The 27,890-nt window shown below is 25.4% G+C and overlaps 1 protein-coding gene across 4 annotated transcripts in view; it reads left to right on the top strand.

Annotated features, from left to right (window-relative positions):
- Positions 1–27,890, top strand: part of LOC122506848 (neural-cadherin) — a 227,424-nt gene that overhangs the window by 115,477 nt on the left and 84,057 nt on the right. For all 4 annotated transcript variants that reach the window (XM_043619212.1, XM_043619211.1, XM_043619210.1 and 1 more), the window contains 2 exons: positions 91–273; positions 3,646–3,835. In XM_043619212.1, coding sequence (XP_043475147.1) covers positions 91–273; positions 3,646–3,835 — 373 coding nt within the window. The remainder of the gene's footprint in view (positions 1–90; positions 274–3,645; positions 3,836–27,890) is intronic.

Here is a 27,890-nt window from a genome sequence, read left to right as displayed (position 1 = left end):
AAAAATTAATTTATGTATGTAAAAATTAAAACAAAAAAGAGTTCATTATGTACAAGGGAATTTATGTGGTTATTTTTCCGTCAATATTAGAACAATGGAGCTCAACAGCTGGCCTCTGAGGCGACTGTTCACATTATGCTTGAGGATGTGAATGACGAGATTCCTCTCTTTACGGAACGAGAACAGGAAACTGTTTTGGAAGGTGAACCCATTGGCAGTAAAGTCACTCAGGTCAACGCAATTGACAAGGATGGTACTTTCCCCAATAATCAGGTAATTACTTTCATTTAAAATTCACAAAATGGAAAAATGAAGCTAAAAATTGAATAAAAAATGATCGAAAAAATGTTTTGTAGATTTCGTAAAATTTATTCAGTTTTAAAATAGAATTTTAGTGTAAATAAACAAATTAGTAAATCTATTTAATTATAATTACTCTCTAAATTTATATTAGAAATTTTTTTACTAATTTGAATTAGTAACTAACTTTTTGCTTTTGAATTAGTAAATTTTATTAATAAATTAGTAGAAATTAATTTCTAATTAATAAAATTTTCTAATTCAAAAACAGAAATTCAGTCATTATTTCAGAATAGTTAACATTTTTACTAATTTGAATTTAGAGAGTAATTATAATAATTATAATATTTATTATTTTTTACTAATATGTAAAAAATAATAATAATAAAAATAGTAATAATAATAATAATAATAGTAATAGTAATAATAGTAATAAAATAATTTAATAAAATATTTGAGATTAAAAGTAATTTCAAATTTTCTAAAATTGAACTGCATTTCTATTATGAAATATGTTCAAGGAGCGCAAAATATAATTTTATTAATATTATAGAGATGTGGATAACTTTTCGAAACTCCAACAATTTCCTCTAGCTTTCATATTTTACCTACTTAAAAAATTCTCTATGAAAAATGTTTCAAAAATTTATGAAAACATTAAAGAATTTTCCTCTAGACTATTACAGAATATTCTCGACATCTATATAACATTTTTTTTTCCTTTTTGAAATATATTTCGAAAACTTTTCTATATAGGAAAATTGTTAAATTTTAAATCTAACACAATGGAAAAAAACCCAATCTTATCAAGTTCTTCTTTTTCTCTACTTTAAAAACATATAATTAAATTTTTTCTCTTCGAAAATTTTAAAAATTTAAGTAAAAAAAAAATTGAAAATTTTATTTTTTGACTCCTCTATTTAGCAGTAAATTCAGATTATTAATATTTAATTTTTTCGTTCGAATAAGGACAATATATTTTCCAAAGTGATTAATTTGTACTTATTTTCAAACTAAAATATGATGTGAAATGTCGTCAAATTTTATTCGAGGTGAATGTCATCATTTAATAAAATGGAGATAAAAGAAGCAAAAAAAAAAAAAGTGAAAAAAGAAAATAATTCTATTCCAACGATTGCTGTATTGATGAAAAGCACTTTCAGTATAATATAAAGCTTTTAATTTTTTTTTATCGATAATTCATCATATTTTATATATATATTAGAAATCGGTTCACGAATTTCAAGAGTAAAGTATATTCGTTCATAATCCCTATTCAACGTTTCACATTATTATGCGTGAAACTTTACTTTTATCGAAAAACGATAAAATTCATTGCAAAATTCTCTTTTCATATGATGATGATGTGCGCGAATTGTATTAAACATATATAAATGAGCCAGATTTTTTTCTTTTAGAAAATTTTCTTCGCAAAAAATGCTTTATAAAAATATTCATAATTATTACTTTATTTCTTTTTAAAAATATAAAAAAAAAACAATTAACTTTTGTTGACCGTTCGTAAATTCATTTTTTATCATAATAAACGCTCATTCTCTTATCTTTCACAATTTCCCGATTTTTATATTAATTTTCTCTATTTTCTTTTTATATAATATGAGAAATTTAATAATTTTTAAAGAGAAATAAATACTGATAAAAAAATCACAATGGTTTTAAGTAGAAAAATTCATATTAGTCAGACATTTATCAATCTAACAAAATATTTACAATATATTTTTTTAGAAGTTTTTAGTTAGTTGAAAAAGAATTTTTGGCTTTCCTACGTTTTTAGTAATTTTAAAGCAGAAAAGATTTTTAAGTAGTAAGAAACCATTATAGTCAGACATGTTCACATTTTTACTATTTAAAACATTTTTCAGTAGAATAAACAAATTTAGGTCAGAGAGAAAGAAATATGATTACTAATTTTTAACAAGTAGAAAACAAAACATTGATAAGTAGAAAAATCCAGACTGGTCAGACATTTTTTAGAAATCTAAAAAAATATTTACAATATTTTTTTGTAAAAAAAAGCTTTTAGTCAGATAAAAAAGAATTTTTGATTGCAATACCTTTTTAGTAATTATAAAAGAAAAAAGATTTTTAAGTAGTAGAGACTTTTTATGGTCAGACATTTATAAATTTTTACTATTTAAAACAGTTTCCAGTGGAATAAACTTGTTTAGGTCAGACAAAAAGAAAAGATAATATTTCCAACTTTCAACAAGTGAAGAAAGAAAAATTTAAGTAGAAAAATATAGTTTGGTCAGACATTTATCATTCAAATATATTTACAATAAATTATCAGTAGAAAAATGTCTGTTTAGTCAGACAGGAAAAAACTTTTGGTTTCCTAACATTTTATGAATTATCAAGCAAAAAATATTTTTTAAGTAGTAAAGAACCGTTATAGTCAGACAATAAAAATAATTTTAAAAAAATCCAGTGGAATAAACATGTTTAAGTCAGCCATAAAGTAAGATGAATATTTCCAATTATTAAAAAGTAGAGAACAAAATACAATGAATTTTCAAATTTGTGAATTGGAAAAATTCAGAAAAATTTATATAAATGTTTAGACATTTTCATGAATCTAAAAAAAATTTCCAAAATATTTTTTATTAGAAAAGAAGTTTGTTCGATTAGAGAAAATAGAATTTTTGTTTTTCCTGCTCTTTTTTAGTAATTATAAAACAAAAAAGAATTTTAAGTAGTAAAGAACCTTTATAGTCAGACATTTACCGGTTTTCTGTATATTTAAAATTTTAAAACAATGTTCAGTGAAATAAACTTGTTTAGGTCAGACAAAAAGAAAGGTGAATATTTCCAATTTTCAACCATTGGAAATAAAAAACATAATTAAGTAGAGAAACATAATTTAGTCAGCCATTTTTCAATCTAATATACTAACAATAAATTTGCAGTAGAAAAAGTCTGCTTAGTCAGACAGAGAAAAAATTTAGTTTCCACCCTTTTTAGCAAATATAAAACAAAAAGAATTTCAAGTAGTAAAATTCCTGACGGTCAGACATTTACTGATGTTTATTATTATTAAAAATACTTTTCTGTGGAATAAACCTGTTCTGTATTAAGTCAGACCGAAAGAAAGGCGAATATTTCCAATTTTCAACAAGTGAAGAACATAATTCTATTGAAAAGCCATTAAATTAAATTCAAATAAAATAAATGAAAAAATAAATAAACTAAATAAAAAAATAAAAAAAACTAAATAAAAAAAATTAAAAAACATAGATTTATTATTACTATTATTATTATTAAAAAATAAACGACATTACTTTTGACAAATCGTCCAAATTGAAACATGTGATTTTTATCTTTCAGGTCACTTATTATGTCGTGAACAGTGACAGAAATGAGGGAAAAGATTATTTCGAGATCAATAGAGAATCGGGTGAAGTGTTTACTAAAGTCGTGTTCGATCGTGAAAAGCAAGGAGCTTATGCTTTGGAAGTTGAAGCCAGAGATGGTTCAGCATCAGCAAGACCCAACAGCAATAATCAACCAAACTCCGGTAAGTGTTCCTTTTAATTTTTTTTTTTTTCTTTCATTTTTCCCTTTTTGACATCTTTCAATTTTCAAATCCATTTCACTAAAAATATCAACGAAATCGATTTTCTCCTATTTCACCTTTTATATATAATACATATATACTTATAATCTCTCAATACCAAAAGAAAAGGAAGAAAATTAAAACTTGAAAATTCTCAAGTATTATTTGCGTCGCAGTAGAATCTGTCGTTACTTGGTCAGACTTAAAATGTTTGATATTAAATTGTCTGACATAAAATCTATATATATTAATATAATACGAACAAAATGAAACTTTTCGATTTTTCGGTTGAAATAAAATTTTGAGGAAAAATTTTTTTCTCTTTTTTCGAGAATAAAAATAAATTTATTTTAGTGGAAAAAATATAAAATATTTTCAGTAGAGAAATTCATTTTTGGTCAGACACAAAACAATCTTAAAAGCCGATTACCATTTCAGTGGAACTATCCCTTTTTGGTCAGACAAAAAGAAGTGAAATTTTAAATACGAAAAAAACAAATTAATTTTACAGTAGAACATACCGTTTTTTGTCAGACAAATAATGGAGGAAGATTTAATTGCTTTCTGCCAATGTAAAACAAAACGTTGTGAGTTCGAAAAAAACCAATTTAGTCCGACACTAATAAAACAAAATTTCGAAATAAAAATCTCACAGTAGAAAAACAATTGTTTAGTCAGACCAAAAAATTTTTCAGAAGAATCTAAAATTTATTATCAAATAGTTTTAATTTTTAAAATTTCAAATAGTTTTAATTTTAAAAACTTTAAATTTTTAAAGTTTAAATAGTTTCAAATTCTACAAAAAATATATTACTTTTCTCTAGAATATATACAAAACGTTTTTGTCAAAATAACAATACAAAAAAACATTCAGTGCCGAAAAAAACTATTTTCGAGTGAAACACAAATAAATCCTATTTGTCAAAGTAAAACATTCCCCAGAAAAAAATTTAACTCGGAAAAAACTATTTTCTAGTAAAAAAAAGCAGAAAAATCGTATTTGTCAAAATATCAAGAAAAAATTTCAGGGAAAAATTATTTTCGAATGAAACAATAGAAGAAAAATTCTATTTGTCAAAATACAATATCTAAAAAAAACACTAAAAAAAATATTTTTTCGAGTGAAACAAGCAAAAAAAATCGTATTTGTCAAAACATCGAAAAAAAATCTTAATGGAAAAAAGCTATTTTTGAGTGAAACAATAGAAGAAAAATTTTTTAAAAATATTTTTGATCCTCAAGTAAAATTTCCATTTACAAAAAAACAAAAAGAAAAATAACTTGAATTAAAAACTAATTATAAAATTAAATTACAAAATTTATACTCCATAAATCATGGAGAAGAACATAAAAAAAAAGAAAAATATCGAATAAAAACGTGGCTTTTCAATAGTGACAGCAAAGTTTATGGTCAGCAATAAATCCATAGAAATTTTCACTCATCTCGAGTAAAGTTTCTACAGGCAATGAAAAAAAAAAAATTTTTATACCAATTTTCCAATGGATTTACGACTTTATTCCATTAAATAGTCTCGCGCTAAAATTCAAATCGACCAATTTACCCGAGATGAGAAAGAGAGACAGAGAAAGAGAAAGAGTATAAGTGACTAACTTTCTTTTAAGCAGAGAAAACTTTTTTTACATGCAAAAAATAGATTAAAAAAAGAAAAAAAATAATAAAGTTCTCTCACGAGCCTTGGCTCCTTTTCCTATATATTGATTAAAAGACAATTTTTTTTTTTTTTTTTTTTGCTCGGCGTGCAATAAACTAAAAATGCTTTTAATGGAAACCTATTTTCAGAACGGTGCTCGTTGTTCCTATATAGTTTCAATATCGTGGGATTTAATATTCATGAAAAGATGGCAAAGAACTTTCTCTTAAGAATAATTGAAATACTTAAAATTGCACGATTTTAAAAAAAATGCAATTTCCGAATGATAAGTTCCAAGTATTATGTATTTTATTTTCAAATATTGAAAAACTTTTCTGAATAATACACAAAGTTAAGTACTTTCATTTTGAGAAAACGATAAATATTTATTTAATTTAATTTTTAATTTATTTAAATCAAAAAATTTCGTTAATAATAATATATTTAATAATATTTTATTTGATAAATAAAATTTTAATCAGACCCGATTTTAATAACATATTTTAAAAAAGTCAACTATTTATTTTCATACATAAAAAAATGAAAGCAAATTTTATGAACTATTAAAGAAAATTTCACGGCAATGAAAAGATTTTACGAACATTAAAAAAAAAATGTTTTGTAGTCAAGAAAAAATGTTATGCGTAAAAAAATATTTATAGTTGAACAAATTTTTATGGCTAAAAACCAGTTTATAATTAAAAATAATATTTGAGGCTAAAAGATAAATAGCTAACAAAAATGTTTATAGTTAATAAAAATGTTTATAGTAAAGAAAATTTATAGTTTGGAAAAATTAATTTTTTATTTATAGTTGAAAATATTTATAGTAATTTTTGTATCTATAGTTAAAATTTACAGGGGACAAATATCGAGAGTTGGAAAATTTTGTTTCTACAGCTAAAAAATGTTTATAGTCAGAAAAGAAAGAATTTATAAAAAAATATTTCTAGTTAAAAAATGTTGTTTATAACTAAAAAAATGTGTAGTTAAAAAAATTTATATTCACCTAAATATAAATTGAATATTTTTACTTCATAAATAATTATTTTTAATATTTTATTTTATTTTATTTAATAAATAATTATTTTTAATAATATTTTATTTAATTTTATTTAATAAATAATTATTTTTAATAATATTTTATTTAATTTTATTTAATAAATTCCCTTCTCAGTAAAAAATGAAAATAAATTAAAAACTAAATATAAAAACCTTTTTTTAATAAAAGAAAGTAAATTCGAAATAATTCAATAAACTCTTTTTCATTCTATATCCACATATTTTCAGGAGAAGTAAATCTAGAGGTAAATATGAAAATAACTGTAATTAAATTGTCACTCATTGTTGGGCACTCTTTTTTAAAATTTTAAACTTTTTTATATTTAACACTCATCAGAGGGACTTTCCAATCCCATAAATGCAATTATTTTTCTGTAAAATATATTTTTCTTTTAATTAATTCTTCTATACGTAAATATACATATATATATTTTTTTTTTTTGCTGTTTCGTTTTATTCTTTTTTTTAGATTCTGACATTTTCCATTCACTTTTAACGGCACTTTTCAATGGATCGTATTAAAATAACAATTCTCTCTCTATTCTTTTGCTTGCACTTTTAACGAAACTTTTTTTTCAATCATTTAAAAAGTTTCCTTTCGAATAATACGAAAAGTTTTTTTTTTCATTCATTCATTCATTCATTTGAAAAGTTCCTTTTTAACTGTAAAACTTTTTTCAATTGTAAATTTCTTCTTTCAACTATAAAATATTTTTTTTTGTAAACATTTTTTTTAAACTACAAATTTTCCAACTGTGAATAATTGATTTAGAAATTTATTTTATGCACATTTTTTTAATTGTTTATATTTTTTAATAACCATTTTTTATAAAGTTGTCCCGTTATTAAAGAAATAAATAAACATTATTTTAACTACAAATATTTTAGTTAAAAACATTTTTTCAACTGTAAATTTTTTGAACATGACAAATTTTTTAACGCATATTTTTTAACTATAAATATTTTACTAATAAACCTTTATTTAATTAAATTTAATAATAATAATAATTTTCTTTCAGAAGCTCTTTTTTGTATTTAATTATTTTTTAATCGTTTTATTTATGAATAAAGGAAATAAAAAAATACTGTCAAGTAGATAAAGGAACGTTTAGTCAGACAGAAAAGAAACTTTGATTTCCAACGCAAATACTGAAATTCAAAATAATGTTAGTAGTAAAGAAAAACTACAGTCAGACGTTCGGGGATGTTTATTTAAACCTTTTTTTAGTGGAATAAACCTGTTCAGGCCAAACAAACAAACAAACAAACAGTTGGCTTTTTAAATTTTCAAAAGAGAAAAAGAAAAGAAGAGAAATGATTTTCTCTTTACTATTAAGTAGAAAAATCCAGTTTGGTCAGACATTTATCAACAAAAAATATGTTTACAAAATTTTTCATTAAGTATTATGTATTTAGTGGAAAAAACTCAGTTCAGTCAGACAGAAGAAATATTTTCGTTTTCTATCTTTTTGTCAGTTGAAAGAAAAAGAATTTTAAGTGCAGAAAAACCTTTGAAGTTAAAAATTTGCTGATTTCTAATATTCAAAATACTTTCCAGTGGAATAAACCTGTATGATCAGCCAGAAAGAGAAGGCAATATTCCCAAACAAAAATATTTTTTAATTGTAAAGAATAATTATAATGTCAAAAATTTATTGATTTTTATAACTTAAAACAATATTTTCAGTGAAATAAATTTGTTTAGTCAGACTCAAAGAAACGTGAATATTACTATTTGTCGTCCATCAGGGAAAAAATATTATTAAGTAGACAAAATACTGTTTGGTCAGACAAATGGAAAAGAGCATGAACTCGATTTTCAACAAGCAGAAAATAAAAAACTATTAATTAGAAAAAACAAGTTTAGACAGACATTGATTTATTTTAAATATTAACAATACTTTTTAGTAGAAAAATCGAGTTTAGTCAGACAACCAGTTTTAATCAGACAAGAAGACTAGTAAATTCTAAAAAGAAATTTTGTAATAATTTAAATTACCATAAAATTTTTCAAAAAATATTTAATTATTTACAAAAATCCTAATAAAATCCTTCGCAAGAATTCAATTATTTTCACAAGTAGTAAAATTTCTCAAAAGAATTCAATTATTTAAAAAAAAATTTAATAAAATTCGTGGGAAGAATTCAATTATTTTCATAAATAATAAATCGATTATTCGGTAATTCATTTTTAAATTAATTTTTATTAGAAATTTCTAGAAGAATTCAATATTATTTAAATTATAAAATAAATAATTTATTAAATAATTGAATTTTTGTTAAAATTGAGATCTCATAAAGAATTTTATCAACAAATTTTTAAATAATTGAATTCTTTTGACAAATTTTAATAAAACTTTTAAGAATAATTACATTTTTCGAGGAATTCGATTAAAATTGTATGAAAAATAATTAAAATCTCGCGATAAGTTTTATTACTTATTAAAACAATTCAAATTTTCCCAAAAATTTTATTAAAATTTTGCTAAAATTATTGAATTTCAGATAAGAATTTTATTATTTATAAAGATACTTGAAATTTTGACAAGAATTTTTTTTTAACTTTTCAACATAATTGAATTTTTGCAAAGAATTTTATAACTATTGAAAATAATTTAATTCTTCCAACGAATTTTATTCAAGTTTATAAAAATAACTGAATTTCTGTGAGGAATTTTATTATTTATATGAAAAATTGAATTCTTGCAACGAATTTTATTCAAGTTTATAAAAATAATTGACTTTCGGTGAAGAATTTTATTATTTATAAAAATAATTGAAGAATTTTTAAAAAGAACTTTGTTAAATGTTTTTTTAAATAATTGAATTCTTGCGATGAATTTTATAAAAATCTTTTTAAATAATTAATATTTTTCTAAAAATTTTATGAAATTTTGTATTTTAAATAATTGAATTCCTGTGAAATTTTGCCAAGAATTTTATTAAAATTTTTAAAAATAATTGAATTTCGATAAAAAATTTTATTATTTATAAAGATAATTGAAATTTTGACGAGAATTTTTTAAAAAATTTTTGAACATAATTGAAATTTTGGGAAGAATTCCTACAACTTTTGAAAATAATTGAATTTCTGGAATCATTTCTAACCTTTCCAAAATTCAATTTTTTTTAGTACTTTTAACTAAAATTCTTCTATCAAACTATTATTTATGAAAATTGTAAAAATTATTCATTCAATAATTTATAAGTCATAATTTCATGATAGTTCTTGAAAAATTAAGTTACTTGAAAAGAAATTATTGTATGTTATAGAAAAAATTGAAGGTTTTGCATTAAAATTCGTGGCAATTTTATAGTTTACGAGGAAAACAAAAAAACATATAAATTCAGAGTTTTCTCATGAATTTTAAAAATTCAATTTTTTCCAGTACTTTTACTAATAATCCCTCACTTTTTCCTGATTTCCCTGACTGTTTCCTGAATTCCCTGACTTTTCTGACCTGTGGCAATCCTGTCTTTAAGTAGTAAATACCTTGTAATGTCAGACATTTACAAAGGTTTAGTTTACAAAAAAATACTTCTAAATAGAAATTTCCGTTTTCGTCAGACATTTATCGTGGTAATTACTAAACCCATTTTCTACTCAGTAGAATAAGACTGCTTTTGTCAGACAGTAAGAAAAGTTAATTTCCTTCATTCTCAACGCATAGAAAACAAAAAAAAATTAAGTGGAAAAATTCTTTTACGATCAGTTTTTTAAAATTTACCAAAATATCTTTCCTAAAAAACGTGTTCTGTACATAAATTTTTAATCTGTTTTTCATTTAAAGCTCTCAATTCAGAGTTGTAAATAATTCAATAATTAGTTTTCTAATTAACTTATTTTCATCATTAATTGGAAAATAAAAACTCTGATACTATTTATTGAGGGAAAAAATTTATTGAGAAAATGATGAGAAAAGTATAGATGGGAGGGGGGGGGAAGAGAAGAAACCTTGTTTAATTTCAAAACCGTGGTCACAGTTCATCGTCCTCTCTCTCTCTCTCTCTCTCTCATTTAAAAACTCTAAACCAATTATAGTCCCTGACTTTTCAGCTTTCTCTTATTTTCTATCTTTTCCAATCATTTCTGCTTTATTTCTATACTGCGTTTCCAATTCTACAATATCACTTCTCCTAGAAAATTGAAGTTGCATAGCGAGATATCGATTCTCAGTGCGCGATTCCGGTTATATTTCATTCGCAACCGGAAATGTGTGATGAATCCGAATGTGTACAAAGTACACTTGCTCTTATGTACTTTTTTTTATTTATTATTTTGTTTTCAAAATAGTAAAAAGCATATCTTTATATGAATTTTGGTCAATAATGCGGGGAAAAATTAACTAATACTAAAAAGTATTCTCTGCATATTGAAAATGTTGTTTATTTTTTAAATAAAAAAATAAATAAAAACAGAAATATTTTCAAAAATATGAGAAATGAAAATAAATAAATAAATATTTAACAAATCAACAAATGTTTCAAATAGGATTTTTATTGTAAATAAAAAATACAAAAATTTTTTTATTGTAAATAAAAATAAAGATATTTTTATTGTAAATAAAAATAAAGATCTCTAAAATAAATAAATGTCTGACTAAAATCGGTTTTTCTACTGCAAAGTGTTGTTAATATTTCATATTAATATATGTCTGACTAAACTTGATTTTTCTACTGAAAAGTATTACCGACTTTTTGCTTTTTTTCTCATTTTATTTTCCTTGTTTGAATATTAAAAAAAGGAGATTGTCAATAAAAATTATATGTCAATTTTCAATATTAAAAATGAAGTAAGTAGTAATAATTATTTTATTTTTATAATTTATGTAATATAAAAGTTAGTTAATTTCTAAAAAATTAAAGAAAGTTTGATATTTGTTTTTTGTTCTCATTTCACATTTTTCCCTTGTTTGAATATTAAAAAAAAAAAAAAAGAAAAAGTATATTGTCAATAAAAATTGAATGGAAATTTCCAATATTGAAAATCAAGTAAACTTCCGTAACCTAATTATTTTTACACAACTTTATTGTATAATAAAATAATTAAAAATCAATTTTATCAGCAAGCAAATAACTAATTAATTTTGCTTTCAAAATAAAGTAATTTAAAAGAAAATATTTATTCTCCTTTCTTTCTTTTTCACATAATGATGAAGGAAGAATGGATTGTTTGAAAAATTTGATAACTTGAGAATTACAGCCCCTTTGATATCGTAAAAAAGAATATTACGAAAGAAATACGATCCCATAAAAAAAAAGTTTTTCTCCCTTTTTCTTCTTTTTTTTCATTTTCTTTTTTTTCGAGGGTAAAAAACATTTTGAAAACATTGAATGGTATTTTACAACCCTTATGGATTTTACACCAAGTTTGAACAGAGATATGACAAATTGATGAGGAAAAAGAGATTTTCAAGTTTTCGAACCTTTTTCTTGAAAAGAGAACTGTGCGGTAGTCCTTGAAGATTAAAGCCGTATAAACGTGAAATGGGGATAAAACTTTCTTTTTTTCCCTCTCACTCTCTCCCTTCCCTGCATCTTAGAAAACTTTATAATTTTTCAACTACATGTTTTTTTCAGTTTATAAATAGTTGTTAAACTGCATTTCGCATTATTGTTATACACTCTTTTTTTATTGTTGCCATGAAGTTACATAAACTGCCTAGGGGAATAAGCATTTTTTTCCATTATGGGGAACGTGATTTTTTTAAAATCACTTTTTTTCTCTGGTATTTCAATATAAAGTGAGGAAAATTATATTTACAAGATGTTACATAAATTTTAATAAATAAATAGCGAATATTACCATACTTAGCAAATGAATAAGATTTAATTCTTTTTTTCAATAATTGTATTTACATTCTGAGAATATTTTATTATTTCCAATTCATAAATAACATTAAAGCGATATAAATATAATAATTAATAATAGTATTATTAATTATATTTATAGTTTTTTCAATAATTTTTATTTATTATTAAAATTTAATGTTTTATTACATTTTTTTATTATTATTATTTTAAATTTTATTTAAAATTTTTTTTTATAGATAACTTTTTTGAAATGTTTCAAAATAATAAAATTTTTGCGAAGAATTTCACTCCAATTTTTTAAAATAATTAAATTCCCGAAAAGAATTTGATCAATTATAAAAATAAATCAATGCAAATAAATTTTATCAAAATTTTTCAAAGTAATTAAGTCTCTTTGAACAATTTTATAAATATTTATCCAAATAATTAAATTCCTGAGGAAAATTTTATTAAAGTTTTTGAAAACAATAAATAATTATAATTAATTAGTAAATTAGTTAATAATTGCATTACTTTTAACTGTTAATCTCAAATTACTCCAAAATTGAAATTAATAAATATTTTTAATAAATTTTATTTTTTCTATTTTTGGAAGACGTATAAAAAAATGAAAGAAAAAACACTATCTTTCACTTTTTTATAAAATAGAAAATTTAAAAATTATTTAAAAAATTGAAAAAATAAAGTAAAAAATTTTATTTTTTCAATTAAAATTTGAAATATTTCCGGCAAAAATTAAAACTGAAAAAAAACGTGTGTCTTAATTTTTTAAAGTGAAAAATCCAACAAAACGATGCAAAAAAAATATATATAGCAATATTGAAAGAAGTCGATTTGTTTCGGCTGGTTGAACTATCGCTTTGTTCCAGTATAAAGCAAGAATCTCACTTTTTTTTGTTATCTGTTGCAATGCGCTAAAGGTATTACTTCGACAGTGCAGCTTTCGAAAAGTAACGTTTTTGAAAAAAAAATTAAATTCTTTTTCCACTGAGACAGAACGATATATCAACCTTTCAAGCAACGAACGGGGGATTTTTTTTTTTTTTGAAAATTTTCATTTCTCTCAATTTTTTTTCACTCCCTCACGAACCACCAATCGTTTTCCTTGTCGCCAGTAAGATTTTCCATTAGCGAAAGAAATGGAGGAATGACTTTTGATAAATATATATATAAAGTTCTTTCAAGTGACAAATTGTAAGTTTATCAAAATAAAATGATGGCAAATTGTATGAATAAATTTATTCAATAAATTATTTATTTGCATTTTATTTGTATTTAAATAATTAAATTCTCATAGAATTTTCTAATAAAAATTGATTAAAAAATGAATTTATTAATTTTTTTAAAAATAATTGAACTCCTGTCAAGAATTTTATTATTTATGAAAATAATTTAATTCTTGTGAAGAATATTATTATTTATGAAATTAATTCAATTCTTGCAACAAATTTCAATTAAATTTTTTTAAATAATTAAAATCCTGTGAAGAATTGTATTATTTATGAAAATAATTGAATTCTTACAATGCATTTTTTAAAATTCTTTTAAAATAATTAAATTCATTTATGAAATTTTATTAAAATACTAGATTTTGAAAATATTTGAATTTCAGCGAAGAATTTCATTATTTGTGAAATGTAATTGAATTCTTGACAAAAATTTTTGTAAATAATTAAATTTTTTGAGAAAATTTAAAATTGTATTAAAAATAATTGAAATACTGTGAAAAATTTTATTATTTAGGAAAATAATTGAATTCTTGTAAAGAATTTTTATTACATTTTTTAAAATAAATTGAAGTCATGTGAAGAATTTTTTTTATATGAAAATAATTCTATTCTTGCAACGAATTTTTATTAAATTTTTTTTAATTAATTGAAATCCTGTCAAGTATTTTATTATATTTAGAAAAATAATTGAATTCTTGTGAAAAATTTTTTTAAAAATAATTGAATTCTTGGGAAGGATTTTATTAAAATTTTTGTAAATTGTTTAATTTTTTTTTTAAATTTTAAGGAAATTTAAATTATTACAAAACATAAAGACATCAATAACTCCGAGTCTTCGACTCGGAGTGATCGATATCTTCACGTTTTGTAATGATATTCTTATAATCTGTTGAATTTTATAAAGTTTTGAATTTGAAATTTTGTGAAAATCTTACTTCCTATGAAATAATAATAATGATTAAATATTTATTTAAATAAGAATTTTTTGGTGTTTTGGAATAATTAAAAATTTTTTAATTGTAAAATTATTACAATTGAAAAAATTCGTAATTAAATGTAATAGAACAGTTAATTATTTGATTCGAATGAATATTAAAATTGATAATAGACAAGTATTCGGTTATTTGAATCAAATAATTTTTTTTTTTGAGTGTATAATAAATATTTAACAATTAGTAATTATACTACGACCATTATTAATAATGAAAAAAATGTAGTAACATTTAAAAAAACAAAAGTTAATAATGTTTCTAATTAACGAGACTTCCTTTGGGTTTTTTTTTCTCCTTTTTTGACAGCCTTGCCATATTATATGTTTATATCGTAAAAAGAAATTAAACGTCGGAAATAAAATGTCGTTATAGAAGCACGATCGTTAAACTTGGTTAAAAGATTATTTACAAAGTAGCAAAAAAAAATTATACAGTAAACAAAATTCCTCTTTGAAGGAAAAGATTTAAATTCTAGATATTCAAGGTGTGTTTTCGTGTTTTTTTTTCTATAACCAAAAAAAAAGTTTGTACGCGTCTGTAAAGGAGAAATTTAATAGGAATGCATTTTTTTACAATGTTTCTTTTTATCCCTCCCTCTCTCCCCCTCATCACTAAACATAAAAGAGGAAGTTGACTCTTTTTGAGAATTTTTATCCTTTTCTTCTATTTAATCTTTTATTATTTTTTTTCGTTTGCTCTCTCCTTTTTTGAAAAACGAACCAAAAAGGATATAAAATGGACTCGAGTAGAAATTCTCTAAATAAAGAAAAAACCGAACATTACGTTGATAAATAAAATGTAAAGCTACCGAAAATCAAGAGAAATGTTCTTATATATATATTTGAAATGGTTAGGACAACGTTTTGCAAGCCAGTGATGAAACTTCCTTTCTATCTTGAATGCGACAAGATTTAGAGGTAAAATAGGACTTATTTCGCGAGTCCATTTTCAAAAAGAAAAGTCATTCCTTTCTCTCTCTCTTTCTATCTCGATAGGGTAGTTGGCAAGACTGTCACGTCTGCTCAAATCCCATCCCTGAAGTAGCAATACCGGATCAGTTTGCAACCGTGTCATTTGATATCCCGAGCAATATAATGAAATGTAAGAAAGAGCAGAAAAGAACCAGTGAGATGAGAGAAAAAGAGACTCCTGAGAGGATTTTCAAAACTATTTTTATTGCACGTAATATTTGCATTTACATTCAGAACGATTTGTCCCGACTTTTTTTCCTTCTTTTCTTCTTTTTGCTCTTTATTTCTCATTTTTTCCCTTGTTTGAATATTAAAAATATAAAGATGATGAACCAGAAGAAGATTGTCAATATAAATTGAATGGCAATTTTCAATATTAAAAATTAAGTAAACAATACTTTGAAAATAAACATTACAAAAGTAATTCATAAATTATTTTTCAAATAATTAATATTTTACTAATAAAATAGTTAAATATTAAATAAAAATATTTTTCTTTTTTCAAAAAAAAAAAAAAAAAAATATTTCCCTTATTTTTATTTATTGCAAATAAAAAAAAGTAAATGTGGAATTTTCCCTCCATTGTCGATAATATATATTTTGCTGACTGTCTAAGAAAGGCGCGGAAAATAAAAAAAATGCGAATAAATAAGTAAATAAGTCCTATGCCCAGGGGATTGCCACAAAATGCACAAGAGACATTTCCCATTGTCACTGAATGAGAAAACCGAAACGCTAATGGGATGCTTTGCATTTCTTCGTATTTGCGCACACCACAAAGCGATGCTTTTCGCCTTTCTGTCTCGACAATAATTTGTCCCTCTAAGATATTTTCTTGAAAATATTGCTTTATATACTCTTAATACGTTCGTAATTAACTTTTGATGTTGCAAAATATTATTGCTCCACAAAATGAATATTTATGAAGAGCAGGCATTTTAATTACGTTTATGTTAAATTTTCTTTCTTTCTTCTATTTCAAAGTGTAATTCATTTTTCTAAAATTCTTAAATAATAGTATAATAATTTTTAGAGTAAATTAACAATTAATTCACAATTTTTCTAAAGATTTCAAATTGAAACAAAAAACGTATCAAAATTGTTGCAATGCAACGTTTTTTTCTTTGTTTTAATTTGATATCCTTAGAAAAATTTTTCTATTAAATATTCTCTTCTCCAAACTTGAATTATTTGAATATAACTAATTATTAATAAAATTTTGCATGACTTTTTGCTTCAGCAATTAGTACAAAAATTATCTAATTATAAGTAGAATGCAAAAATAAAGAGGTCAGACAGAAAAGACAGTTTGATTACCTTCATTTTGAAAACAGAAAATAGAAAGAATTTTAAGTAGAAAAAGTCCGTTTAGTCAGACGGGGGAAAAGTTTGAAATTTTTTATTTAAAAAAATACACAAAACGAGAGAAAGAAATTTAAGTAGTAAAAGACCTTTACCGTCATAGATTTAACGTCAGACAATTACCCATCTAACTTAGAAAAATATACTCCAGGAGATAAAGCAACGTTTAGTCAGACAGAAAAGAGACTTTGATTTCCTCTCTTTTTAGCAAATATAAAATCCAAAATATTTTTAGCAGTACCGAAAAATTACTGTCAGATATGTTAATTATTAAAAAAATTCCTTTCGCAGTGGAATAAACAAGTTTAGTCAAACACAAAAAGTGGTGAATTTTCTTATTTAATTATAATTATTTGATCAAAATAAAAGTTATTTTAATAAATAATAAAATAAAAATTATTTCGTCCTCCAAATAAAAATTATTCAAATAAAATAAATTATCAGTGGAAAAAAGTCTATTTAGTCAGACAGAAAAGAAAATTTTGTTTTCTACGTTTTTAGTGAATATAAAACAAAAATATTTTCAAGTAGTAAAAACCTCAACGGTCAGACATACACCCATGTTTATTATTATTAAAAATACTTTTCAGTGAAATAAACCTGGTTTAGGTCAGACAGAAAGAAAGGTGAATATTTCCAATTATCAACCAGTAGTGAAAAAAGTCCGTTTAGTCAGACAGCAATTCTTTATTTATTTTTGAAAATAAATAAATATATACCAATAATAAAAAAAAAATTTTAATAATAATAATAAACATAATTATAATTCTAATGAGAAAAAAATATTTTTACACTAGAAAAGAATAATTAAAGTTAGACATTTTTTATAGATTTTTATTAATATAAACAATTTTCAGTGGAAAAAATCGGTTTGGTCAGACAGAAAGAAACGTGAATGTTATTAATTTTCGACAAGTAGAGAAAAGAAAAATAATTAAAAAAATACTGTTTTTTCAGACAAAGTCTAAAAAGTATGAACTCAATTTTCAACTAGCAGAAAATAAAAAAACTATTAAGTAGAAAAATCAAATTTAGTCAGACATTTTAATTAATTTTTACTAATTAATTAAAATTGTAAAATGATAATTAATTATCAATTTAAAATATCAATAATACGTTTCAGTAGAAAAATCAAGTTTAGTCAGCCATTTATCATCAAGATTATTAAATACATTTATTATGCAGTAGAATAATTCTCGTTTCTGTCAGAAAGACAAAATTTTTTCATACCCTACCTTTTTAGCAACAATAGAACAAAAACGAATTTTAAGTACTAAAAAAAATATTATTAATATTTTTAATATTAATATTTATTATATTAATATTTAATAACAATAATAACAATAATGATAATAATAATAATTTTTATTATTATTATTATTAGGTATTATTATTATTATTATTAGGTATTATTATTATTATTATTATTATTATTATTATTATTATTATTATTATCATTATCATTATCATTATCATTATCATTATCATTATCATTATCATTATCATTATCATTATCATTATCATTATTATTATTATTATTATTATTATTATTATTATTATTATTATTATTATTATTATTATTATTATTATTATTATTATTATTATTATTATTATTATTATTATTATTATTATTATTATTATTATTATTATTATTATTATTATTATTATTATTATTATTATTATTATTATTATTATTATTATTATTATTATTATTATTATTATTATTATTATTATTATTATTTTTTTTTTTTTTTTTGCTTAGGGAATTTTGGGAAATCTGTTTACAGATACCTTGGATTCCGCACTCCAAGGTTATGTGGGGTTGGTAAAATAAAAAAAAGGGAATTTAAAAAAAAGGATAAATAAATAAATGTTATAATAAATTTAATAAACTGGCGACCTACTACCAGCCCGACCCACTAAAACCCGTAACCCTTCTTTTGGAGCCCTTTACCCTCCCTCGGAACTGTCGTAAGACTTTAGCCTTCGAGGGAGGCGCTCCAACTCTATCGCTGCTGCGACTTTGTTCTGTGTCTGCGGTTCTCCTGCGTCAATAGTTAAAAAATTTAAAACTATTTCAATATAAAAGCGGAATTAACAGCACAACAACAATAAAAAACAAAAATTTTAAGAAGTTTAAAAAGTCAAAAGATAAAATTATAAACGGATATATAAAAAAAAAAATAAAAATAAACGCGTATAAAATATTGAAAACATAAAATTGTACAAAGATGAATAAAAAAAAACAAAACAAATTAAAAAAAATGTATAGGGACAAATAAATCACAAAATAAATTAATAAAAAACAAACAAACAAATTAAAAGCTGTTTAAATTACGCTTTTTGGCGGCCGTCGAGATCCTTCCTCGACATAACCGAGATTATGAAGTTCTCGACTTGCCGCCAATTCTCTTCCGACTGGGTCATCAGCGATACCATATTCTCCGGTGTAACTTGACTGTTTACACCTTCGAACATGGCCCGCCTCTCCAAGTCCCATTTTTTGCATGAGAAGAGGGTGTGCTCCGCGTTGTCCTCAGGGAACTGGCAATATGCACACACCTCGTTCTCGCGTAATTTAAAGCGACACAGGTACGAGTTAAAACACCCGTGACCTGTGAGCGCCTGAGTCAAATAATAGGAAACCTGACCGTGTTTCCTATTTATCCAGGTGGCGAGTGCCGGGATAAGGCGATAGGTCCATCGACCTTTTCCCTCACCATCCCATCTTTCCTGCCATCTTTCTATGAGCCTGTGCCTCGCTTCTTTGCGGATCAGGCCCTTGCTTGGTCTTAATTCCTGATCCCAGGAACTGCTTTCTTTAGAAAAGAGAAACATTTCTTCCCTTTCCCTCGCCAAGAGATCTGCTGGCGGGACACTTGCAAGGACCTGCACAGCACTCGTAGATACCGTCTTATATGCTGAGATGATACGCGTTGTTATCGATCTCTGCGCCGACAGTATCTTTTCACAGATGGTAACACATCTTTTACTCCTCAGGGATGGGGCCCACGCTGGTGCTGCATAGAGCATTTTAGCGTGGGCGACACTCGCCACCAGTCTTCTTTTTTGTTCACGGGGTCCGCCAACATTTGGCATTAACCGTGAAAGATTAGCCGCACACTCGATCGCCTTATTCGACGCCGTAGCCATGTGGTGGTGGAAGTTTAACCTTCCATCCAACTCCACACCAAGGTATTTAATTTGTTTACTCCACTTGACCTCGAATCCGTCTATCACGATTCGTGGGAGCTCATAACCACGTCTGTCTGTGACTAGCAGTGCCTCGGTCTTTTCCAGGGCCATTTCAAGACCTCTGGTATCCAGCCAGCTTTTTGCTAGTCGCAGACATTCGTTCACCAATGTCCCAAGAGCCTCCTCACTCTCGGCAGTGCACACGAACAACGCGTCGTCCGCAAAGCCGATGATCATCGCACCTTCGGGCAAATCCATTCGCAGAAAATCATCGTAAGATACATTCCATACAAATGGACCCACCCTCGAGCCTTGAGGAGCCCCACGCTGCATCTCTTCCCTGAGAGTGCAGGTGTCTCCCTCATATATAACCCACCTGTCGCTAAGATAATTATCCATTATCCGCAACAAGTAGGGCGGCATGTTTTTCTTTTCCATCGACTCGATGAGATCTTTCCATCTTGCGGAATTAAACGCGTTGCGTATGTCAATTGCTACCAACGCGCAGAAGCTCTTCTTTTTCCCAGGTCCCAATTTGTTTTTTCCTGCTTTGGCTATGTCCACAACTGCCTGGATGGCATCAACTGTGGACTTGCCTTTACGGAAACCAAATTGGTAATCGGATAGACGATTCTCTTCGGTCAAGTGGCCCTGCATTCTCTGGAGAACCATATCCTCTAGAAGTTTACCCATCGTATCTAGCAGGCATATAGGCCTGTACGATGAAACCTTATCTAGAGGTTTTTCACCTTTCCTTAGGAGGACTAACCTCTGTCGCTTCCAGTCGCGGAAGAACTCTCCTCTCTCAAGGCAAAGATTGAAGCATCGAAGCAGAATCTGGGGTGAAGTGTCGATTACCAACTTTAGGATCTCGTTACTTATCCCATCGATTCCAGGCGCCTTGCCTGTTTTCAATCTTTTGCCTGCTTTTTGCAGTTCACTAAGTGTGAAGAGTTCTTCCTCTTTGACTTTGCAATAACTCCAGTCCCTTCTAAGGTATGGCTCTGCAGGAGGAAACAAAGAATTTATTATCTTTCTGACCCAATCGGGATTGTCCAGGCCGGGGGATTATTATTATTATTATTATTATTATTATTATTATTATTATTATTATTATTATTATTATTATTATTATTATTATTATTATTATTATTATTATATTATTATTATTATTATTATTATTATTATTATTATTATTATTATTATTATTATTATTATTATTATTATATTATTATTATTATTATTATTATTATTATTATTATTATTATTATTATTATTATTATTATTATTATTATATTATTATTATTATTATTATTATTATTATTATTATTATTATTATTATTATTATTATTATTATTATTATTATTATTATTATTATTATTATTATTATTATTATTATTATTATTATTATTATTATTATTATTATTATTATTATTATTATTATTATTATTATTATTAGTATTATTATTATTATTATTATTATTATTATTATTATTATTATTATATTATTATTATTATTATTATTATTATTATTATTATTATTATTATTATTATTATTATTATTATTATTATTATTATTATTATTATTATTATTATTATTATTATTATTATTATTATTATTATTATTATTATTATTATTATTATTATTATTATTATTATTATTATTATTATTATTATTATTATTATTATTATTATTATTATTATTATATTATTATTATTATTATTATTATTATTATTATTATTATTATTATTATTATTATTATTATTTTTTCTTTTTTTTTTTTTTTGCTTAGGGAATTTTGGGAAATCTGTTTACAGATACCTTGGATTCCGCACTCCAAGGTTATGTGGGGTTGGTAAAATAAAAAAAAAGGGAATTTAAAAAAAAGGATAAATAAATAAATGTTATAATAAATTTAATAAACTGGCGACCTACTACCAGCCCGACCCACTAAAACCCGTAACCCTTCTTTTGGAGCCCTTTACCCTCCCTCGGAACTGTCGTAAGACTTTAGCCTTCGAGGGAGGCGCTCCAACTCTATCGCTGCTGCGACTTTGTTCTGTGTCTGCGGTTCTCCTGCGTCAATAGTTAAAAAATTTAAAACTATTTCAATATAAAAGCGGAATTAACAGCACAACAACAATAAAAAACAAAAATTTTAAGAAGTTTAAAAAGTCAAAAGATAAAATTATAAACGGATATATAAAAAAAAAATAAAAATAAACGCGTATAAAATATTGAAAACATAAAATTGTACAAAGATGAATAAAAAAAACAAAACAAATTAAAAAAAATGTATAGGGACAAATAAATCACAAAATAAATTAATAAAAAACAAACAAACAAATTAAAAGCTGTTTAAATTACGCTTTTTGGCGGCCGTCGAGATCCTTCCTCGACATAACCGAGATTATGAAGTTCTCGACTTGCCGCCAATTCTCTTCCGACTGGGTCATCAGCGATACCATATTCTCCGGTGTAACTTGACTGTTTACACCTTCGAACATGGCCCGCCTCTCCAAGTCCCATTTTTTGCATGAGAAGAGGGTGTGCTCCGCGTTGTCCTCAGGGAACTGGCAATATGCACACACCTCGTTCTCGCGTAATTTAAAGCGACACAGGTACGAGTTAAAACACCCGTGACCTGTGAGCGCCTGAGTCAAATAATAGGAAACCTGACCGTGTTTCCTATTTATCCAGGTGGCGAGTGCCGGGATAAGGCGATAGGTCCATCGACCTTTTCCCTCACCATCCCATCTTTCCTGCCATCTTTCTATGAGCCTGTGCCTCGCTTCTTTGCGGATCAGGCCCTTGCTTGGTCTTAATTCCTCATCCCAGGAACTGCTTTCTTTAGAAAAGAGAAACATTTCTTCCCTTTCCCTCGCCAAGAGATCTGCTGGCGGGACACTTGCAAGGACCTGCACAGCACTCGTAGATACCGTCTTATATGCAGAGATGATACGCGTTGTTATCGATCTCTGCGCCGACAGTATCTTTTCACAGATGGTAACACATCTTTTACTCCTCAGGGATGGGGCCCACGCTGGTGCTGCATAGAGCATTTTAGCGTGGGCGACACTCGCCACCAGTCTTCTTTTTTGTTCACGGGGTCCGCCAACATTTGGCATTAACCGTGAAAGATTAGCCGCACACTCGATCGCCTTATTCGACGCCGTAGCCATGTGGTGGTGGAAGTTTAACCTTCCATCCAACTCCACACCAAGGTATTTAATTTGTTTACTCCACTTGACCTCGAATCCGTCTATCACGATTCGTGGGAGCTCATAACCACGTCTGTCTGTGACTAGCAGTGCCTCGGTCTTTTCCAGGGCCATTTCAAGACCTCTGGTATCCAGCCAGCTTTTTGCTAGTCGCAGACATTCGTTCACCAATGTCCCAAGAGCCTCCTCACTCTCGGCAGTGCACACGAACAACGCGTCGTCCGCAAAGCCGATGATCATCGCACCTTCGGGCAGATCCATTCGCAGAAAATCATCGTAAGATACATTCCATACAAATGGACCCACCCTCGAGCCTTGAGGAGCCCCACGCTGCATCTCTTCCCTGAGAGTGCAGGTGTCTCCCTCATATATAACCCACCTGTCGCTAAGATAATTATCCATTATCCGCAACAAGTAGGGCGGCATGTTTTTCTTTTTCATCGACTCGATGAGATCTTTCCATCTTGCGGAATTAAACGCGTTGCGTATGTCAATTGCTACCAACGCGCAGAAGCTCTTCTTTTTCCCAGGTCCCAATTTGTTTTTTCCTGCTTTGGCTATGTCCACAACTGCCTGGATGGCATCAACTGTGGACTTGCCTTTACGGAAACCAAATTGGTAATCGGATAGACGATTCTCTTCGGTCAAGTGGCCCTGCATTCTCTGGAGAACCATATCCTCTAGAAGTTTACCCATCGTATCTAGCAGGCATATAGGCCTGTACGATGAAACCTTATCTAGAGGTTTTTCACCTTTCCTTAGGAGGACTAACCTCTGTCGCTTCCAGTCGCGGAAGAACTCTCCTCTCTCAAGGCAAAGATTGAAGCATCGAAGCAGAATCTGGGGTGAAGTGTCGATTACTAACTTTAGGATCTCGTCACTTATCCCATCGATTCCAGGCGCCTTGCCTGTTTTTAATCTTTTGCCTGCTTTTTTCAGTTCACTAAGTGTGAAGAGTTCTTCCTCTTCGACTTTGCAAAAACTCCAGTCCCTTCTAAGGTATGGTTCTGCAGGAGGAAACAAAGAACTTATTATCTTTCTGACCCAATCGGGATTGTCCAGGCCGGGGGTCTTTTGCCTCGTCACTAATTTCTTAGTTACGATTTTAAAAGCCAGACCCCATGGGTCCTTATCGACCTCCTCGATTAGGTCCTTCCAGCTACGGCGTCGCGACTTGCGGATCTCTTTCTTGAGGTCCTTTTTCGCCTCCTTGAAAGCCTCTTTCAGCAAGGGATCTCCCTTAGAACGGGTATATGTCCTTCTTGCTTTGAGGCATTCCTTTCTCAAGGAGGACAGTTTTTCTGACCACCAGTGCAAGGATTTTTTCCTTGGAAAGGCGCCTTTGCGACGTGGCATCGACGCATTGCAAGCGGTGACGATTATATTTCGCACCGCTCGCACCTCTCCATTTAGACTTTTCGGCCTCCTCACCCAACCAGAATCCTCAATTAAGATAGATTCTTTTAGGGACCGGCTGAACTTCTCCTTGTCGAGTTTCTTAATGTTCCACGAGAAGGTTTTGCGACTAGGAGCTTCCTGTCTCTTTCCTCCTCGTGTGTCTCCCATTGAGACTGAGAACTCAATGTACTGGTGGTCACTTGCTGTATATTATTATTATTATTATTATCATTATCATTATCATTATCATTATCATTATCATTATCATTATCATTATCATTATCATTATCATTATCATTATCATTATCATTATCATTATCATTATCATTATCATTATTATTATTATTATTATTATTATTATTATTATTATTATTATTATTATTATTATTATTATTATTATTATTATTATTATTATTATTATTATTATTATTATTATTATTATATTATTATTATTATTATTATTATTATTATATTATTATTATTATTATTATTATTATTATTATTATTATTATTATTATTATTATTATTATTATTATTATTATTATTATTATTATTATTATTATTATTATTATTATTATTATTATTATTATTATTATTATTATTATTATTATTATTATTATTATTATTATTATTATTATTATTATTATTATTATTATTATTATTATTATTATTATTATTATTATTATTATTATTATTATTATTATTATTATTATTATTATTATTATTATTATTATTATTATTATTATTATTATTATTATTATTATATTATTATTATTATTATTATTATTATATTATTATTATTATTATTATTATTATTATTATTATTATTATTATTATTATTATTATTATTATTATTATTATTATTATTATTATTATTATTATTATTATTATTATTATTATTATTATTATTATTATTATTATTATTATTATTATTATTATTATTATTATTATTATTATTATTATTATTATTATTATTATTATTATTATTATTATTATTATTATTATTATTATTATTATTATTATTATTATTATTATTATTATTATTATTATATTATTATTATTATTATTATTATTATTATTATTATTATTATTATTATTATTATTATTATTATTATTATTATTATTATTATTATTATCATTATTAGTTAAAATTAGATAAATTAAAATTAAATTTCTATCTGGACCATTAAAATTTAAAATCACCAGAAGAAAAATTGAATTTGAATAGTGGAAAAAAAATTAAAGACTATATTATTCGGCAATGAGGTGGAAAGATGTGACGTGATCATCTGATACGTTTTTGCGGCAGATAGCAATAAATTTTATAACTTCCTTTTAGTCAGAAAAAATCATAAAATTTCGACATGCAATGCTAGTTGGAGTGTTCGAAATGTGCGACGGAAATCGACATAAAAAAAAATACCGCAATAATCTTTCCCCCTCTCTTCTTCATCACTCTCTCTCTCTTTTTATAATAATTTTCAAACGCAGGATATTATATTTTCAAAAGCTCATCTCCCTTAATAAAATTTGATATCCTTCTCTATACATATATATAACATTTTTCTTCTCTCTCTATAGTAATTTAAATTGATATTAAATTTTTTAACAGTATATTTTATACGTTAATCGTTTCTTTTATATTTTAAGGGAAATTTTCCCACGAAAACATTTTTCATTAAAATCTAGTTCAAAAGTCTGTTTATAAATTTTATCAACTTTTGACAGACATATTTTTTTTGTAATAATATTGAATTTAAAAAAAAATAAGTTTTTAAATATTCATTTTGGTTACTTTTTTAGTTTTTTTTTTTATATTTTACCCTTTTAGTTATTTTTTAAAAGTTATCTTATAAATATTTGAAAATTAAAAATTTTAAACTATGAAAATATTGAGTACTAACTCTGCTGGCGATTGAATTTTAAATATTTATTTTCTGAAAGTTAATTATTTTAAATATTTGAAAAATAAAAATTTTAAACTATGAAAAAATTAACAACTAACTTCACCGAGGATCGAACTTTAAATATTTATTTTTAAAAAGTTAATTATTAAGTATTTATTTTCCAAAAATTAATTTTTAAATATTTATTGTTTAAAAATTAATTTCTAAAAATTTATTTCTAAACTTTTATTTTTCTATTTCCTTGATATTCCATTTATATAGTGGATATTTTATTAAAAAGAATTTTCTTTCATTATATTCTTTTACGAGTTTTTATTTTTATACGCTTTCGTCTCATCTTTCAATTTTTATTATACGTCCTATATTTTTTATTTATTATTTATTTTATTGTACCGTATTTTTTATTTCCTTTTTTTCACCCCATCCTCTTTTCGTGTACTATTTATTTTTCATTTTGTCAAAAATTTCTCCTATTTTTTTATTTAGCAAATATTATTTATTGCTTTTATTCCAACAATGCAGTTTTTCTTCTCTATTTTTATCTAAAATTATTATTTAAATAAATTTAGATTTTATTTCTATTTTTTCTATTTATTTTATTCATTAGATAATTTATTTGTTTTTATATTTATTTATTTACTGGTTTATATATTTATCTATCTACTTGTTTCGATATTTATTTATTTGTTTCTGATATTTATTTATTCACTTGTATATATATTTATTTGTTTTAATATTTATTTGCCTTAATATTTATTTGCCTTTCAACTTCCATTTTGATTCTAACTATTTTATTCTAAACCAGATTTTCTCGAATATTTATTTTATCAAAAGCAAAGAATGAAAAATGTTTACAAATTGTTAACATTAAAAAAATGGACAGAAATGCATGACACAATGTAACATTCTGTTTTTTGTTTTTTTTTTGTTTTTTTTTTTTTTTGAAAGTGAACAAAAATAAGGATTTCTATTTTTAAGAAAAATGATGAAACATTTGCCTCTCATATTTTCACATTGGCACAGAGTGTGTCTCGTGTGTTGTTTGAAATGGAGTAAAACTTTTGCATCGGATGTCGTTCCATAACGTCCGGTAACAAAAGTTTTATACAGACAAAAGTGCACATACAATTCATGGCGATTGTAAATACAGCACACACAAGGAGAGAAGAGAGGGGGGATTTTTATTTTAAGTGAAATTTATTAGGAAATCCC

Source organism: Leptopilina heterotoma, unplaced genomic scaffold (assembly GCF_015476425.1).
Source record: "Leptopilina heterotoma isolate Lh14 unplaced genomic scaffold, ASM1547642v1 Lhet_44, whole genome shotgun sequence".
Lineage (NCBI taxonomy): Eukaryota > Metazoa > Arthropoda > Insecta > Hymenoptera > Figitidae > Leptopilina > Leptopilina heterotoma.
The sequence above is the reverse complement of the archived record's forward strand: the minus strand, read 5'-3'. Positions and strand labels throughout refer to the sequence as shown.